Raw genomic sequence first — 20172 nt, forward strand, 5'->3', positions numbered from 1 at the left:
TCTCAGTACTCAAAACCTTAAAACTTTAATGGCATACCCATCTTTATCACCAGGCCATGCAGTAAGCCTTCAAGGAAAAAAGAAAATTTAAAAAAAAGAGCACAAATGTCATGATCTTCTCCAACCACAATTATTTTTAATCTATGAAACAAAGTTTCCTTACAAATTAAGCAGTTTTTAGAGGAGTGACATTTACCATTGATGTGATCTGTTTGTTTAATATGACCGTAGTCAAAAGGGAAGTTGGGCCTATTATTTTTCCAGAAATTGAAAAAAGTACCATCATTAAGTTAAGGAAGAGAAAGATTTGTACCCATCTTTTTGAGACATGTAAGATGAGAGTGAAGTCTCACAGGTGGAGAATTTGTGGATATTGCTGGAGGAATTGGAGATGCTCTCTAATAAGCGGGTAATCCCTCTTCCTCGAACACTACTGTGTTGGCCCGAAAATTTCACCCCAGATGGGTAATCACCTAGGATATTGAAAAATAGAATAAAAGAAATAGCAATTTTATAATTTTATTATAGATTCCTCAATTAACTGATTCTTGTCCTACTATGGAGAGAGATTCCTAAAAGAAAAAGACTGAATAAAATTATTTCTTTTTATTTATAGGGTGGAAGTAGCTGAAGTTCTTCAGGTAACAAATATCACTAGCTTTTGAAGTGTCTCATCTCCCCAAACACATGAAAACTATAATAAACTATAGCTGCCATAAGAAAAACAAGTTTTCTTTTAACTGTACTAAACAAAAAGTCTGATGAGTACGTTATACTGCATCAAAATTACACAAAAATGTACACACTCGGTTTAAGGAGTGTCAAATAAAATGCCCAGTTTACCAAGCTCCTAATACCCTAAAGCTAATCTGTTTAAGTACAACACCCTGGGAACTTCATAAGCTTTAAGGCCTTAACATCTTTAAAGTACACTCTTATAAAATCTAATATGCTCACCAGTGGATGTGTTTGATCTTTGTTCCTGATTAAAAGAGTTGAAATGAGAGAATCCTGGACTCTCAACCCTCAGCTTCTGTAAATAGGAAAATACCAGGAAAAATGTTTGTTTTTTATTAACTATTGAGTGGTCTACTTTGATTTCAAATTACTCTTTAAAAATGCAAACTAACACCTAAAAATATTCTTCCAATGTCTGATCTACTTTTGTTGCAAAGGGGAGTAAACAGAATAGACTTTGGAGGGAAACTAGGAAGTACGGGGTCAAGAGAGAGTTTCGCACTTTTGTTTTTTAAGATGAGATTATAGCGTGTTTTTTTGCAGGTAAGGAATATTCAGAACAGAGGGAAAACCTGATGATCCAAGAAAGACGGTAAAATAACTGCAGCCATGTCCTTGACTAGTAGGAGTAGATCTAACATACAGATTAATTTTAGATAGGAACACAAATAATTCATTCATTAAAATAGGAGTAAAAAAGAGGTTATCACAGATGCTGGTGGGTGAGGTGCTAGGAATATGTAGAAAATCTTCCCCCTGGTTACTTCTATTTCCCCCAAGAAGTGGGAGGCATCAGCATCAGCTAGAGCAAGGGTGAGGGAAGAGGTGATGGAACTGGAAGGTAAAGAATGGATGAGAAATAACTGTCTAGGAGAGTAAAAGAGAGTTAATGTTGATAGGAAAACTATTTGCTCTCCTAGGACAGTGTTGCTCAAAGTATGAGGAGGATCGATTTAGGTGTTTACTGCTTCTCAAACAGGGCTTCAGGGACGGCATTCTAGATGGCATGTGACTCAAAGCCTAGGAATCTTACGAGGTATGTGAAGTCTGAAAGCTAAAATCAAGGACAACTACTTCAAATTTAGGCCCACAACAAATAAAGAAAAAAAAATGTCATTACTTGAAAGCACTAATGGAGAAGCAGTACCCTTAGGGAGTCAAGGTTTAGTTAGAAACAAGAAGATAAAAAGCCTATTGAGGATTCTTACCTGGTAACGCCCTGCATCCAATACAACCATTTTGGGTGTCACACTGTTGCTGGCCTCATAATCTTGTAGTGGTACATGAGCTCCTGTGAGCTGGATTCCAAAGAGAGTGGCCAGAGAATTACTGATGCAATACCTTTAAAAAGAAAACAAGAAGAATCTCATCTAATTCACTCTAAAATCATTCATGTTTTGAAATTTTTAATATAGAAAGCACCAGAAATACTGTTCTGTATTGGAAAAAAAGAAATTTAGAGATTCAGAGAAGAGATGGGAATAGGCAAGAACTCATGTCATAAAACAGGTTGTTACTGGTAACCAATCTTCTGATTATCAAATAAAATATTAGGTTACAAAGGAATAGGAAGGAGGATAAAGATGACTAGGATTCTTAGATGTTTAAGGCAAGGAGAGGGCAGATGCAGAAACATAACTAAAGTAATAAGCAGTTAATCACCAGAGTCAATAATCACCTGCCATGTGAAAACAATCACCTGCCATGTTGAAGGGATTACCACATCACCCAGAGAGCTGGGTCTTTAGGTGTTTTTATTACGAGAAAATGTGTTTTTTGAAGCACTTTCACAGGAGTGAGGTCCTTAATGATAGTAGGGAATTCTACTCTTCTACAGGATTCCAGGAGGAAAAAATTTCAGAAAGTGCTGCTGAAGATTTACCCAAATCATTCAAGTGAGAAGTGGTATGGACAGATAAATAAAATTAACATCAAATTTAAAAAAAACCTGTTTTATAACAGAATTATAGAAAAGATGAACAGATTTACACTAGTTGTCAAAACGAAAGCAAGCAAAATAGGCACAGAAGAAGTCAACACAGAGTATAGCAGTAGGAAGAAATTTCTTTTCCCAACTTACGCAATTTTCTTGCAAACAGCTAACGCACAGAAGAGAATGTCATTTTCTTCATGCCACTTGCACCTGTACAAAAAAAACTTTACTATCCCAACTGAAGCAGTGCTTAGGGGTTTTATACACTAGATTTCTAACTTACCTAGCTGAGATCATTTAATAAAAACTGTACTATTACTCAAAGATTACAAAAAGATTTTTTAAAAACAGTTTTATGATACCTCTTCTGGTGCAAATTCATGACACTGTGTAAACTATACCTATCCATATTGGTGAAAATTTACCTTGAAATAAAAATGAGTGTTTCAGAGGCACTCATTCAACAGACATTTACACATGTACACTATTTGCCAGGCACTGTTATAGGCAATAGGGATACAGTATTGAATGAAACAGTCCCTTAAAACTTACCTTCCAGAAGGAAACCACAGACCACAAAAGATATGTAAGCACAGTTAGATAAGGAGAAAAAAAATAAAGAAGAAAAAGATGATATGAACTGTGAGGAAAAGGTATGATTTTTAAAGTGGCCAGAAAAGGAACCACTGAGAAGGCAATGTATAAGTGGAGACCTCAGGAGGTGATGTTGGAGAGGAAATGACTAAATAAGTTGTATGATTCAACCATGTTACATACACTGATACAACATATTTTCCTGATGAGAGCTACTACAAACTGTGTCTTTCTACTGAATATATGGTCTATTAAGACTCACATCAGAATTACTTGAATAATACAAAGCTTTCCTAAACTTAGAAAGACATTCATTTCAAATTGCAAAAATGCTATGCAGTAATGTAAAATGTTATTTGCACTGAATAGCAGTTATTTAACTGAATGGAACACCATCTAAAATAAGATTAAAATTTCCCACTGCATTTCTCAAGAAAAGTGATCAAATAAATGTGAATTCATAAAACTCTAAAATGAAGCCTTAAGTTAAAAACTAAATCTAAGTTCTTACAAGTAATTTTCAGTTTCTAGTTAGTTTTGCTCCTTGTTTAGAACTTAAGCCCCAAGAGTGTCTACCCTCATATACACATTTTCCACTGGAGATCAGATTTAAAATGAAAGTAACTGAAAGACTAACAATGTGCTCAAGGATTAAAACAACACCAAAAAAAAAAAAAAAAAAGAAAAAAAGAAAAAAACCCTAATCTGATCCCAGGGAAAAATGCTCCACATTTACAGTTATACTATTAAAAATGGAATTGTCCTGATCTGTTTTTATTCTCACTTCTTAATCTTCCTCCAAATCACACCAATGCCCCTAAAAAAGTATGAGTGGTTTTTTCTAATAAAACAAAGTTCATTCTGTAAATCTGTTGAGAATCAGATCTGCCCTTGTATATTTTGCTATGATAATAATATTCTTTTTGCAGCCTCAAACCTAGCTACAACTGCAACATATTTCAGGTGTGTTTCTCTTTCTTTTTTGGTGATACTGGAATTTGAACTCAGGGCTTGGCACTGGCTAGGGAGACACTCTACTGCTTGAGCCACACCTCCAGCCCTTTCTGTTTTGGTAGTTTTGGAGATAGGTCCTCACTTTTTGCATGGGCCAGCCTGGACAATGATCCTCCTATTTACATTTCCCACTGTTGCTGGGATGACATGCATGTGCCAGCATGCTCTGCTTTTTCTGTTGAGATGGGGTGGTCTCATGAGCTTATTTGCCCAGGCTGGATTTGATCTGCGATCCTCCCAATCTCAGCCTCCTGGGTAGGTAGGTAGACAGGTGTGAGCCTGTCCAAAGTTCTAATATTACCTCAAAGCACAAGGCATTTAACATCTTCTGGAGTAAATTTACAGCTTATTCTCAAAGTTTCCAATGCTATCTCACTCACAGAAATGATGAACAGCAGAAAGGCCTTTTACCCTCTTTATCTCAAAAGGCCCTAATGGTCTCCTTTTCTCTTATTTCAGGGTTAGGATTCCTTCCTCTGCCTAACAATAATCCTGCCTTTAGACCCACCATCATGATTTGGTTACATATATGCTCTAGTCCAACTGACTCGCTGGTTTTCCTTAAACAACCTCTGTGCTTGCATTCCTCAATCATCATTCAGGCCATTTTCTACTGGAAAGGTCCTTTCTTCAATCCAAATTGCTGCTCATAGAAATTATATTCATCTTTCTAAAAGAACCAATTAAAACATTTATTCCATAAAGTATTTCATAGTTTATACATGGAATGATTTCTCTCTCATCTGACCTATTATCACCATTTGAAACTCTTTTTAAGCCTACCAGCAATGACCACATATGACTAGCATTTTCATATGTCTTATTGCTCTTATCAAACAGGAAACTATTCTGCAGAACCTAATCTAGCATTCAAGAACTGCTCAAATTTTTGTTAAATATGAAAAGCTCATTAAATTGGACTAAGAAAAATTCTAAAGTCATGTTAAAATATAACACATATCTTAATATTGAGATTTCTTAACTGCTGAGGTTTCATGTTTAAGATATGAATTAAATACATATACAAATTTGTTTTCTCTTGTTCCTGAGATCTCATGAAAATGAGTAAGAATAAATAGATGTTCACAATAAAGAAAAAAAACATAAAAAAGGCTCCCCATAAAGAAAATGAAGGCATGACTGCAGAAGTCACAGCCTTCGGTGCTCACAGAAGAGGCTGTGACAAAAGATATGCCTATCACAACTTTAGAGAAGCACTAGACTCAGGATGTCTCTTACCCAAAGATCTGAGGTATGAGGCTCAACTTCTGTACACACAGAAACTTCTCTGACTCCATGCAAGAATGAGCTGTTATTGGAGAACCAGGCATCAAGAATGGCTGCTGGTACCCTAAAGCAAAGCCCTCCATATTCTGGCACTTAGGATTCTGCCTCCAACTTATCATCAGGCTTCCTTATCTGCTTCTGCTTTCCCTACAGCAAAGCATAATCAGTTGATAACCCCACTCAAGAACATGAAACACTTACTTGGCTTTGAAGTTTTATTACTAAATATGAATACACCCAAGGAGCTCACCGAAAAGGCTGTGAGCCTCTTTGAAAACACATTCAAAGAAGGCTTGCAATAAGAAAAAGTCCAGAACAGGAAGACAACTCACAACCCTAAAGAATGAGATAATCCAGGGTACAAAAGCAAACCCTGACCGCCCCTCCCCACCCCAGTACCTCGAAGAAATCTGCAATTGTTGCATCCCGGATTGCAGTTTATCTCTTCATCTCATCACTGATGATGGCTATTATAATTGTGTAACATCACAGCACGGTAGGCTGAGAGGTGCCGAAACCGCAAAAATAGCTTCTGCTCACCTTAAAAACTCAAAAGTTGTTAGGATTCTGCTGAATCCTCTTTTCTTTCTGTCTTTTGCCTATGTGAGCTCATCAACATGTTGTATGGTTCATCAGATTCCTCAGAAGTGTCTCAGAACATTCTACACTTGCTCCTCTTTCCCCATCTACTCAGTTAACTTTTGTCATTTTTTTCCATTACCTCTCCCCATTTCCAGTCCTTCAGCGAGGTCTACTGATTTTTTTCATCAATCTACAACATACCTATTCCTCTCTATCTCTACTGTCACAACCTTAATCCAAGTCATTGCTTGCCTGGTCACCTAATAACCACAGTCTCTGTAATTGCTTTCTTGCCTCCTTTATACATCCATTGAAAACTCAGAGATCTTTTAGAAACATAATCTATTCTCTTTCCTGCTTGATAAAATTCTTTCCTAGGGATAATAGGCCTCTCTTCACTTCATCTTTCTTGGCTTTAATTTTATACCTGCAAAAAAATTCTAATTGACCATTCTATAAAATAGTCTACTTTTCTATACATTTCTGTTACAGTATTTTGCTGATTTCCTCCTTAGCACTTATCATAAGCTAAAATTATCATTTTATTATTTATTGCATGTGTCTTTCCTACTTCCTGTTATTTCATGAAGGTAGGAACATTAATTTTGCTCTGTACCTTTAGTATAGGGCCCAACGCAGAGGAGATGCTCAATATTTATTAAATAAATGCTGCAGTGTTTTAGACATCAGGTCAAGAGAATGAATTAATTCAACATTAGTTATGACAAAAATCGTAAGAGAATGGGAAATATATAAAAATTTAAAATATTCTAGGGCTGGGGGTATGGCTCAAGTGGTAGAGTACTTGCCTAGCATGTGCAAGGCCCTGGGTTCACTTCCCAGTACTGGATGCATAAATAAATGAGTTTTTGAACTCAGGAGCTCTACTGCTTTAGTCACCCCTCCAAACCCTAATATTCATTTTGTTTAACTCATTTTTTCCTAGAGCTATAGACATGTTTTCAAAATTTATTACAAACCTAAGTCTTTTAGTAGATATTTCAGGGTAAATACTTTAAATGAATTCTATTTACTTACATTAATGGACTTTAAGCAGTTTCTATAGTTGACTATGACCCAAACTCCCTTGGAATCTTACTGCATTATGAAGCTTCGTGAAAGGCAACTCTATCTTCTCCACAGTATTTCCTTACTAAAGTGCCTAAAGTATCATGTAACAGTTTAATCTTTCACAAAACCCCATGGCACAAGCCTGTGCAAGTCTCAAAGAATGTCTTGTATCAGTGCTACTCTAGTCTTGTTGCAAGCTATACTTACTCTACTGTGTTTCTTAAATTATAAAGCATGATTTTTTCACATCCTGACAGAAATTGGAGTTCATTTTATAAGAAACAATACCCTACAGTTGCTATTGGGCAGCTGAAATAGTTGCTTATGGCCTAAACACACAAATTTGATTATTATTCTTGATGGTAACAATTTGTAGCCCTTCAACATTTTAGTCAATAAGTAATTTAAAGATTTAAAGAAATATTATTTTGTCTTTGAAAACTATATATTGACCTCTTATGATAAGATCAAGAGAAAGCCAATATTCAAACTGCAGAAAGGGTTAGTGCTTGGAAGTGGTGCTTCACCAACATTCTTAATGGGTAACAGAGGGGGTGTGAATAATAGACACCACATGACTCAGAATGTGAAATTTTAGCTAGGAGCTAAGGTAATGGTAATAAATCCAAATATCCTAGTACATCACCTATAAACTAACAAGAATAACAAAATCAAAAGCTAGTAGACAAAATCCATACTTATAGTACAACAAGGACAGTTGTACTAGGACAGAATATTACAAAAGTCAATTAACTATAAACAGGAAAAAACTGTCATGGAGCATAAAGGAAATAAAAAGCCTAACATTAAATTAAAATCAAAGAGAAAGTCCACTCGTTACATAAATTTTGAAAAAGAGTCTTGGTAGATCAGAGCACTGGTTACAGGAAAGTGCTTTGCTGAGGGAAAGAAGAAAGAAGAAGGTCCTTTTAGAAACCAGTGGATAAAAACAAGCAAAAGAATAATTTAGGATCCTGCTGTTGGTAAAATACCCTGAAAACCATTTTTTGTTTAAAAGAATCTGTACACTGCTACACTAACAGAAGAGGGAGCTCTTGAACTAAGACTCCCAAACTGCTCTAAATCATCAGCCAACAAATGCAAAGGAAACAGCACAATTTATCAACTGAGTAACTACACAAAGAAACAGAAACAGAAAAATGAGAATCAAAACACTTCAGATAACTTCCCCAGCCCCTCCCCCATCAAAAAAAAAACATGAAGGAGAACTCTACATCACACACTGAATTAAATATCCTCGAACAAGAATGGGAGGATGTAGACATACATCCTTAATAAACTTCAAAACTAAAAACAGAAATGAACAAAAAAGGAGGAAAAATAAGTCATACCCAAAGAAATAAGTTATGCCCAAAGAAGAATGGATTCATTTGGAAAGTTAATAACAGAAACTTAAGAAAAGCAGAAAACTATCAGGAGAATAAATGGTTTAAAGAGTGACAACAGTCAGGAAAAACTAATCAAAATGAAAGATAAGTTGAAGCATACATATATTGTGTTCCCTTAAGATGAAAAATTAGAACAGTAGAATAGAACTAACACTAACACTAATCTAAGAAAGACACCAGAAACAGAACTTGATCCTGCATACTGAAATGGGTCAAACACCTCAGACAATGGGCCTGCCATAATAAACTCATAAATACTCTAATTAAAACTATTAGGCTTTAAAGATGGTAAAAATGAAGTCTCCAGGCAAAATGATCAGGTAATTCCAGCCAAAAATATCATGTAACTAGGGCCAAGAGAATTAACTGACCAAACTTCTTCCAAAGGAGCACACAAAATAATACAACAGAGTTGTATTTTCCAGAAATTTAGGGGAAATAAAGTGTAAAGGTTTTAAACATGCAGGAAATATTATTCCTGCAAGCTTCTCACCAATCTATTGTACTAAGCTCAGCAAACTTTTTTATGTATGGGCATGGAGTAACAGCTAGCTTCAAACTATAGGAGATATGAAACATAGAAACTGAGTAGTAACAATAAAACTCCACTCTCAATATAAGATTAAAAAAAATCAAACAAATACAATTAAAGAGACAAGAAAATCTAAACAGAGAGGCATGATGGCATATGCCTGGAATCTCAACACTTAGAGGAGATTGAAGCAGGAGGATCCTGAGTTGATGTTGACAACAGTGAGATATTGTCTCAAAAAAAACGAGAGAGAGACAGAGAGACAGAACGAATGATTATCTAAACAATACAACTGGATCTGGAATGTCACTCCAAATGCCCATGTTCTAAAGCCTTGATCTCCAAAAAGTGCTATTGGGAGGTGGCAGAAACTTAAGAGGTAGGGTCTAATGAGAGGTTTTCAGGTAACTGGGGCATGCCCTCAAAGAGGATTATGGGACCCCATCTCTTTCTTTTTCTTTTTCTCTTTCCACAGATTAAGTAATTTTGCTCCACCACACACTTCTGCTATGAAGACTGCTTCAACATGGGTCCAAAAGCAACGGAAGCCAATGGATCATGGACTAGAATCTCTAAAACTGTGAGCCAAAATAAACCTGTTTAAAAATAAGTTGATTATCTCAGGTATTTGTTAAGAGTAATGGAAAGCTGATTAACACAATAATCAATGCAGAGTTTATGGATATTTATCAAATGCTACACTCTTAAAATATAAAAACATGTATTTTCTCATATACCCATACAATAGTCACAAAAAATGAGCATATACTAAGATAGGAAAAAAAAACCCCTAAACATCAACAGCTTCCACAAATTAGCAAATTATAGACAACATTGGTTACAACACAAAAACACTAAAGACTTTCGATCTGAACATTTAAAACCTGTACTTGACTCTTGGTTGAGAATGAGTACGACAGAACGTTTTGGACAAATACATTTGAAAATATATTTAATATTTATGGTTTTCCAGAAAAATACAAAGTACCAAAATTCACTCCATTAGAATTAAAGAAAGCCTAATCAAACCAATTTCCACAAAGAAGTAACGTTATTAAAGAACTGCTCCACAAAAATGCACCGATGCCAGATATGCACAATCTATGTGAAAAAATTTAAATATATCTTGAAGACACAAAGTAGATTTGAATAATGAAAAGACATTCCTGTTCTTAGATACAACTCAGTATTTAAACAACTTCTAGTCTCCCCAAGTAAATTTATAAATTTAATACATTCTCAACAAATTTTTAAGAAGCTTCACTGAAGTGACATTTCTGAATAAAACTTTTTTTTGTTAGAACAAGTGTTAATGTTTTTATTAATTAAAACAGTAATTAAATGAACAAATTGGAAAAAGCAATCATGGAATATAAGCAAACAAAATGAACTTAACTGTGTTTCATTTAAGTAATTTAACTACACTGAAGGAAAAAAAGAAATAACCCAAATAACTTTTGGACAAATTATTTTTACTCTATGCCCTTAGACTAAAAAAGCAACTGTAATTCATGAAATGCCATATATCTTTTTAAAAAGTGGTATCACTAACTGTGAAACTAACTGCAACGTCGTCTAGAATTGAATAAACAAGTAAAAACACTGAGATCATGTACAATGCAATCGTACTTGAAATTGTCACAATGAATCCCTGCTGTACAACAAATATGCCCTGAAAAAATGCTGAGATCCAGGTTTCTGACTCTCAGAGAAATGAAATTTAAAAGTAAGAAAGAGGAAGACTAGAGAACTATATGGTATTGGATTGGAATTATAGGTTCAGTATGAACTCATGATGAGATAGAGACAGACAAAAAGAGAAAGCAAGAGACCTAGTTACATGAAAGTGTGTACGAAGGGTACATAACACACAGGAGTATGTTTCCTAGCTCTCCACTTTCTCTAGAATCACTGACACTCTAGGAAGGAATGAGCATACCAGCATCTAGATCCTATCTCCTAAATTCTGTTCTCCACTGAAAAGAAACAGAGCTCATTGGAGAAATTGCTAACACAAGGCTGGAAGACAGAAATATAAGATGAGCTTAGAATGCAATGTGCCAGAAAGCAAAATATCACTCAAAGTCTGAGGAGGCGATGTCAAAACATAGAAACCACTCCTTGAAGGAAATTCTTCCCTTCATATATGGAATAATTTAAGCACAGAAATAAGTTATAAAAACAATTAAAATTCACTGCATAAAACAGGAATCTACAAGTCTATAGTCATATACATAAATGAAAATGGGTGAAAAACTCTCACATAATACCTAGCATTAAATGCAAAAGGAACAATTAAATAAGAAAAAAATCACTATTTCACAAACATCATTGTAACTGATTCAGACTAAATCATCAATGAATGATTTAAACTAGTGTATGACAATTTGAGGAGAATATCTACCTAATCTCACAGCATGTCCCCACAGGATATTTTATTAATAATAAGGTATAAAATAGTAACTTTTCAATGGAGGAATCTGACAGACACTATTTTATCAGGAATGGGACAAACTGACATCATATGCCTCCAGATATGACACAGTAAGACACATCATCATTTTTATGGTATTCCACTCCAATGTGTATAACTTTATCTATGAGGAAATACAGACCAACTTAAACTGAGAAACATTCTATAAAATAACTGGACTGTATTCTTCCAAAAATGTCAAGATCATCAAAGTAAAAGACTGGGGAACTGTTCCAGATTAAAGGAACCATAAAGAGACATAACTTTTCAGTAAATCTAAAAAAAAAAAAAAAAAAACTTTTGCCAATTTATTTCATTTGCATTATTTTGTAACTATAATAAAAACATAAATTAAATTATAAATAAAATTATCTACATAAATCTAAAAAACATTCTTTTATCAGTACAAAAATTCTAAGTAATAAAAAATAGTCACTTAATTTGACTGTTTTTTGTTTTTGTGGCACACAAAGTAACAACGTATCTTAGAATCAATGGGATTTTATATTAAAAATATAGTATTTCCAAGGTTTCATAAAAATATTGCATAAAAAAGCAAAACCAATTGGTCCTACCATATTTTCTCAGAAAATATAATTCAGAAAAGAAGTCAAAAATTATTATGACAAAAATCACTACCAATACCTTGTATCACTAGAATAATCCCACATGGACACATCTAGGAGGCTTCGAACCCAGGTCTTAGAGGGCTCCTTGAGGAATTTCTGCTGGTAGATTTCCACTACAAGGTCTTCTACAGTGAGAAGTTCTAGATCTTTTCTGATTTCTTTCATCGGTAAATAGAAAAACATATGCATTAGTGAATTTGTATACTTAAAACACATGTCAAAATGTAAACACACTATAATACTCTTCTGCAGTGACCCACAGCTCTACTTACCTGATGCCCTTGCCATATGCTTCAAACACCAATTGATTCTGGCTTTATCAACAGACTGGAGAAGGAAAAAAATTACTTGCATTTTTCTCCTACTGTGACTTACTTTTAATTAATAAATACTGTCCTTACAAATGGTAGGTGTGGGGAAAGTGCAAGAGGGAGACTGAATAGTTTGTGACAACTAAATGAAAACTATCAGAGCAACATACATGAGAAAAGACTACTTCTATTATTAATCAGTTATATTTATACAGCTATGTTAACATACTTTATGAAATAAACAAGTGAGGAAAAAGATTAGGCAATCTGCTCAGGATTACACTAATAAGCAGCAAAGTTGGAAATGCAACTTTTGACTCCTAGCCTAGCAAAATTTAGGTAAAACAGAGAACATAATCTTTTTTAAATACTAAAAAAAAGGGGGGGCAAGGGATCGCCCTTCAAATAACAGGTAAACTCGTGTGGAGTGATAGTGTACAGAGTGGAGAATCTGGTCTTCAGAGTAAAAGGATACTGCAAGTATTTCAGAGGGAAGAACTCAAAAAATATGGTATCACCCTACTAGAAATATGTTCAACTTTTGTAGTCTTCAAAATTCCTCCAAAATCAGAGTAATTTAAAAGGCATTATACTAATTACACCGAAAGTAATTCAGCTAATACATAGGGAAAAACTTTTTTCTTCTGGTACCTTCTGCAGATCTTCTGGTATCTAAATGGACACTGTCAAAGAACTTAACTAGAAATTACCTTGCAGTAGATAGGTGGCCAGTTCCCTGAGCTTGGATGAATAAATCTATAAAGGTTGTGTAACACAGTTGCTTGGTCATGCCCAAATTCAAAATTTGAAATAGGAATCTTGTGACTAGAATCACCTGAAGGAAATAAAAATGAGGTAGAAGTTCAAACTTTGAGTAAGACAAATATTGTGGAGTAGGTATGAAAGTAGGGATACAGGAAGAGAGACACCCATAGGTACTCTCTTTAAGTACTGATGTTATTAAGTTCAAATTTCAAATACTGATGCTATGTTTGAGGAGATCAAATTATGGATTTCAGTATGGGACAAGACTCAAAGTTGTTCTCTTATAAACAGGGAAAGGTATGTAATCAGGGAGAGATATACAGAGACTGTCACTGGTATTGGCAATGTGCTATTCTTTCAGCTGACTGGAGGATGCATTACAATTCATTAATATTCTTTATACCTGAAGTGAATATTACATTCATTTTCTGCATATGAAGCTTCATTTGCAAAGCTGATGAACCTTTAGTATAGGAAGCTGAAATCAGTACTCTAAGCTTTGCTTCTTTTACAGTAGAACTTTGTTAAAGAAAATCATTAACCAGTAAAGTGGAAAGAAAGCAGAGCTTCTCTTTGGCTGAAGTTGGGGAGAAGAGTCAAGACTCCTACCTATGCACTCAAACAGAACTTAAGCACCTCCTACCAGGAGAAGCACAACTGGGGGAGAAAAGCTCACTGGGCTCCCTATCAAAACCCCTTCCAATCCTGAAATTCTTTATGATTCTAATATGCTCAAGAAGCAGCAGTGACTTGATTTCACTTAGTATACTTCCTGAAAGGTCAAGCAGCATGGTCATTTGAGAGATCTATATAGGTGTCCCTACTACTTAAATGGATCACATTCTTATGTAAGCTTGTTTTAGTGTTACTGTATAAACATCGTCTGCTCCAAGTCAGCTCAATTATATTAGCGCAGGCACTTCTAGTTATTATGTTGACATAGCTGTCACTATAATGGTCATTTATCCTATTTAATTGGCATATTTCCCAGGGTTATCCAATTGCCAACTTAAGATATGCGCTTAAACTGGTGAGTTCCAAACATTTTAAGTTTCCCTGAATGAGAAATACTGTACTCAGTTTCAATTAGGAGGAATAATAAATTAAGAAAACATTTCTAGTCTTTAGTAGGCTTTTAAAAAAAATCCCATACTGTAGTTAATATGGCTAACCTGAAAATATTGTAAAAATAAGCCTTAAAAATAAAACTTTAAAAAATGATTTATCATAATTAAAATAAGCCAGTGATACCCTGACAAATGAATGTCTGGCACACAGTAGGGATTCCAATGCATTGGATATACAAACTAGAAACACAGTTTCTGTAAAAATATGAAAATTAATTCATAAGCTAAGTTTCTACTTATGTGTTTGTTTTTTTTTAAACTACCAACTATTTAGTAGCTCAAACACTTTGGGAGATTTAGTTGTATTTATATTTCAAAGCAATTATGGATTTTTCTTCTATATCACAAATCTTTTTTCCATTAATAACTATATAAATATATACACTTTATACTCTAATTGTTCACCCTTAAAAAAAAACCTTTAAATATAGGATCACTAAATGATCCCTTAACAATGATACTGTTGAATTAATTAAAATTAAAAAATAAACCTACTATGATTTTCATTCTAATCCAACAGGACACTGCTTACAGCCTAGCTTCTAGGAAAGAGTTCAAAGGCTTGGGCAAATACAGTCATGCCTTCTGGTTGCAAAATACTTAAAAGTCTGCTTTCCTCATCTAAACACTCAGTTTTGTCTGTTTCCAACTCTATTATTTTTGAAGCATAAACTTGAAAAATTTTTTTGAATGGACAGTGCTTATAAACGGCCCTAAATCTACACAATCTGAAATCTCTCAAGAAGACTTTTCTAAGTACCTGGCTACTAAAAGCAGCTGGCCCTGAAACCCAAGGATACATATTATATAGAAAATAAAACACACTCCCCTGGAAAGAGGAGATTATACTACAGGTCTACAAAGTTTTTGAAGATTATACAACCCATCTATCATTTCTATGAAAGTTCTTTAACAATAACTTAAAGTTCATCATCCCTTAGCTTACGTTTTATGTGTTAAAGGAGTGTTAACCAGGTATTCGTGCATTAAGTTGCTATATTCTATCCTATTCCTTTATACTTACTTGCAGCCTGACAATGAAATCGAAATCCTCGTGGAATTTCACCTACAATATAAAAGTTTTGTTGAGAGAGGAAGAAATCTGGGTGTTCTCTAGTTGTTCTATTGTAATACTCCATAGGGTAACCAGGTCATAATATGCGCAGGTAATCTTTATTATATGAGAACACAAAATACTTAAACTTTGGTTTTTTTCAAACCAAAAGGTATGATGACTATCAAACATTTTTGGTATATTGTCTAAGCGTCTTTTAAAAACAAGTTACTCCTTATAGAGAAAGAAATACTAGCTTTCTACTATGAGAGCTTATGCCAAAGGAGTCTTAGCTAGGGATGTATAAATGGGCTTCAAGGAGTTGTGAGGCCCTGCCATTATATCAAGTGTCTCAAAGGAAAGAAAATCCCCAAATTCTTTTTAGTACTTTAAACCCATATGAAAAAAAAAAAATAGCTATTTGACTTGTCCTAAGCAGCAAGGTTTGCAAGTGTGAATTGAACTAGTTTTTCTGTCACCTAAAAATGAGGATGTCCTAATTAGTTTTAAAGAAATTGACAAGTAAAGACAAAGTTCTTTTCCCAACCACTCCTTCTCTGCATGTATTTCCTTTACTTTCAAGAATATAATATTCCCTTAACAACAGTCTATCCTCTTGGAAATTGAGCTAAATGCTATGTCTTCACAACTAACTTCCTTTGTTGTTGTTTGGATGGTTTTGGTTTTTTGACACAGGGTCTCACTATGTAGCTCAGGCTGGCCTCAAAAGATTCTCCTGCCTCAGCCTCCTGAGTGCTGGGATTGCAGGTGTGCACAACTATTTCACTTTTAATGGGGGTGAATTAGTGGAAAGAGATGCTAAAAGTGCTAGGCTATTTCCATACTTTCTCAACTGTATTTTTTAAGACAGTCTCTCACTATATAGCCCAGGTTGCCCTCAAACTCAGGATCCTTCTGCTTCAACCTCCTGAGTAGTGGGATTATAGGCATGTACTATCACACCCAGCTCTTCTATTCTTTGTAACAGCCCTCCAGTAGGTATTAATCCCCACTTTGCAAATGAGCTAATTGGTTCAAAGAGGTTTAAGAAGTTTCCTTTTCTCAAAGTTACAAAGCAACAGCAGCTTAAAAACTAGTAACCACTGAGGTGAATGGGGTAAAGAAAGGAAAAAAGCAAAGTATAAAAAAACTTTTAAAAACATCCCAATATATAAGGCTACAGGTAAACAAGTGGCAGGATATGCATTTCTCAGGTGTTCTAGCCACCCTATTCTAATGCTTTTACTCAAGGTTGATAAGTCAAAACCAACAACCCATGACAATACTTAATTCATAATGGTTTTCAATTAAGTATTATGAAATCTTGTTACAGAGTTTAAGAACTGTTGTACTTCAGCTTTTAAGAAAAGAAATACTAAAATAAAGATAAATACATGTACTTTAAAGATCTAGCATCTACTTTCTAGCTGGCTACTTACCAGGATTTATAAAACTGTGGAAATCTGCCATAACACCTTCTTGGAGAGAATATTTAACACAGCCAATTTCACAAGGGAGGAATCGCTGTTCACAATGAGGAGGTAGCTCACCATGGCTAAAAATGTTCAAAAAATAAAAAATGCCTCCAAGGAGAGCTACAAAACAAAATAAAACCCATGAGTGTCTCAACTTTACCACTTCCAAAAAGCCTCTTTAGGTCTAAAGCCTCTTTAGAACCATTTTCTTTGTGTTCCTAGATTTCTAAGTGAGCTGAAAAAGAGAAAACTCATTTGCATCAAATAAACAAGTCAAAATTTTTACAATTACATTTATCAAGGATTAAAGCAGTAACCATTCTGTATATAAAGCAACAAAATTATTCAAACTTGCTTTGCATAATTCAACTACAGATCAGCCCTGAATCTCAGAAATGACATTAAGAAAAGTTGTGGCATATATTCAACAAATAAAAAGGTTTAGGAAATAAAGTCAAGCAGACAGTGCTGAAAGACTATAAACCATGGAAAATTTAGTTCATTTGTTTTGTACTTTTTACCAATATATACAACATATACACCTACAAATGGGGACAAAAGAAATGCAAGAATGTGTGAAGTGTTATTTACCAGGACTGACCACAGTGACGACCAATGTTAAAAGTTTACTAGTAATAATTAAAGGCAAACACAACTACAACCAGCCAGAAGGAACAACAGCTAGCTTCTAGGGCAGCATCATCTTTACCTTCATGCCTACCACACAGGATATTTAAATTTTTTTATTATTAAGTGGCAAATAATAAGACAGGTAATTATTATTTGCCACTAAATAAAAAAATAAAAATTTTATAGGGTATGATGTGGTTTTCATGTATTTATATACTGTGGGATGATCAAATCAAGCTAATTAACAAATTTATCACCTCACATATTTTTTCGTAGTGCAAACAATGTTCAGCGTTTTTGAAACATACATTAGCTACATACAGTAACCATTCTGGACAACAGATCTCAAAAACTTACTCCTTCTGTCTATCTTTATAACTTTAAGAGCATCTGAGTAGTTATAAACAAGTCCAAGAAATATTTATGCTGAATAATGTGAAGTGGCCAAAACCAACAGACCAGATTTTTGTTACCAAAAAACTCCCAGTATTATTGCAGCAAGTACAAAACTGTCTTATCTTTTAAACTTTAATGCTATATTTAAACACTTCTCAGTTGCTTTGAAATGGAAGATCAAAGTGAACATAAAACATTTCTACTGATCAATATGTCACAGTGTTTTGAGTGTACAAATGAAACAAAATATTTTCAGAATACTCTACCTTGATCATTTTTTAGAGACAAACTTGACATATCTGGGGGTGAAACACTCTGCTTTGGTATGAGCATGCCTGGCCTCCTCAGTGGTGTGGGAAAGGATTTCTAAAGAGGAAAAGAATCAATGATTCTTAAGCTCTTGCTGGATACTTTAGAGCATATATTTAAAATTTACAAATTAACTTCAAAATAGCCCATAGTCTACTTCAATAATCTCTGAACGCCAATGAACCCAATGAATAAATAAACACATTTGTCAGTAGCACCAACATTCAAAGGCAGATAACAGCAAAATCTACAATTACTCTGAATTAGAAGGTGAGCAGTAAATACCAACTCAACTATTAATGGAAGCCATTTGTCCAGTGATTATTTAAGTTAATGCTCCCGAGTCACCTATCACTATATGCCAAGCCAAAGGAATACAATTTCCCAAAGACCACTAATATCCTGTTTGGAAAAACCAACTCTCACATGAGATACACACATGCATTAAATTTTGAGGAGAAATTCTTATGAGAAACTCAATAAAAAGAAAAATCAAGGCTCACAAGTAGAACTAAGTACCTATTCAACTGATTAGAGCTTCTACTCAAACATAAACCCACAACATAAAAATGTGTCAAACCTAAACCAAGCAACTCTCTTGAATTTCAACTGAATGTTATCGTTTAAGATGAAATTTCAGTATACACAAATGGAAAAAAAACACAAAGTGAGGAAGAGGGGAACAACTTCATAATCACCTTGTACTTTCCTAGTACGAACAGCCAAAAAAAAAAAAAAATAGAACCTGACACATTCTATAACACAGAAATTTACCCAAATAAACTTATCCAACTCTTTTACCACCTGTAAGGTATATAAACATTCACCAACATCGCCCAGTCTTATGCCAATATTTAAAACACAGCACCTGGCCTGATTTCGGAATGTCATTTTAAAACAATAGTCTAAATTACTTGTAAGCACCCAAACACGGAAAAGCTCTTTAATCATGAAAGAGTTGAAAGGGACATTTGGAGTCATTTAGTACAACTCCTGAACACCAAATACTCCCATTGCTAATGAGGTTTATGGTCTGGAAGTTTCCAAAGAGGAATTCCTTAAGGCCTTTCACCACCAATTATTCCAGTGTGGGTTACACCAGTTACGGAGCCTGCTGTTTTTTTATTAACAGACACTCTGACACCAGGAAGAACACAACACACTCTTCTCTGTGCTCAGCCTCACCGTCCAGCCGTCGCCCTTGACCCTGACCCGTCCCCCGCGTCGCATCGAGTGACCAACACTCCGAACAGGCGATGACACTCCTCTCGCGAAATTTACCTCCTTCTCTGAAGGCCCAGAGTCCTTTCCCTGGGCGGCTCTCCATTCTCGAGCCATTTCTGTGTATTTCTCCTTTTCTTCCTCCCTCAGGAGCTTTGGGAAATGGGAGAGAAAAAAACAAAAGCTGCAGTGAAGATCCGGGGTCCCGGCCCCGCGGCAGCCGCCTGGGCATTAACAGGGATGCGGACTCCCGCGTCAGTTTGCCCCCGGGTCAAGGACCACCCGCTCCGTCCGGAAGGGTCATGCTCGAGGCCCAGGGGTCAGTGGCCTCGTGGAGGTCTCTTGCTCACCACCTCACCCTCATGCTTGCCCAACTGCCCCGCTGGGCCTGGCTCGCCTCGCTTCCCTCCAAGGCTGCCTTACCGCCCAGTCTGCTGAGCAGTAGGGGATGGCATCAGCCACACGAGCCACTGGCAGCCCTCGCCGGCGTAGTTCTGGTATCTTCTCCTGCACGAAGAAATAGTAGGCATTGCGGCTAGCCCTGCGGTTCGGCATGGTGAGCACCGTCAGGCTTCGAAATTGGCCTGAAGCACATCAAGCCGCCGGCGCCCTCGCCGGGCTC

The 20172-nt window shown here is 35.4% G+C and overlaps 1 protein-coding gene across 2 annotated transcripts; it reads right to left on the bottom strand.

Annotated features, from left to right (window-relative positions):
• Nucleotides 1-285: 285 nt before the first annotated feature.
• Mael (maelstrom spermatogenic transposon silencer) lies at nt 286-20172 on the bottom strand. 2 transcript variants are annotated; one of them, XM_074048954.1, is made up of 12 exons: nt 19974-20172; nt 19611-19703; nt 18287-18386; nt 16959-17114; nt 15490-15531; nt 13284-13408; nt 12535-12589; nt 12279-12420; nt 2819-2881; nt 1947-2079; nt 958-1033; nt 286-473 (listed from the first exon to the last, which is right to left on the bottom strand). In XM_074048954.1, exons 1-12 carry the CDS (start codon nt 20103-20105, stop codon nt 286-288), a joined length of 1305 nt encoding a protein of 434 aa, XP_073905055.1. In that variant the 5' UTR covers nt 20106-20172. The 2 variants fall into 2 exon arrangements, with proteins under 2 accessions (XP_073905055.1, XP_073905056.1); XM_074048955.1 differs by lacking the exon at nt 19611-19703.

This window comes from Castor canadensis, chromosome 11, assembly GCF_047511655.1.
Source record: "Castor canadensis chromosome 11, mCasCan1.hap1v2, whole genome shotgun sequence".
Classification (NCBI taxonomy): Eukaryota; Metazoa; Chordata; class Mammalia; order Rodentia; family Castoridae; genus Castor; species Castor canadensis.

Coding starts and splice junctions, on each gene's coding strand:
- Mael (XM_074048954.1), bottom strand. CDS start 20,105: ATGCCGAACCGCAGGGCTAGCCGCAATGCCTACTATTTCTTCGTGCAG. Junction 18,387..19,610: donor CTGGGCCTTCAGAGAAGGAG/GTAAATTTCGCG, acceptor TTTCCTCTTTAG/AAATCCTTTCCCACACCACT. Junction 12,590..13,283: donor GGCCACCTATCTACTGCAAG/GTAATTTCTAGT, acceptor TTCCTTCTCCAG/TCTGTTGATAAAGCCAGAAT.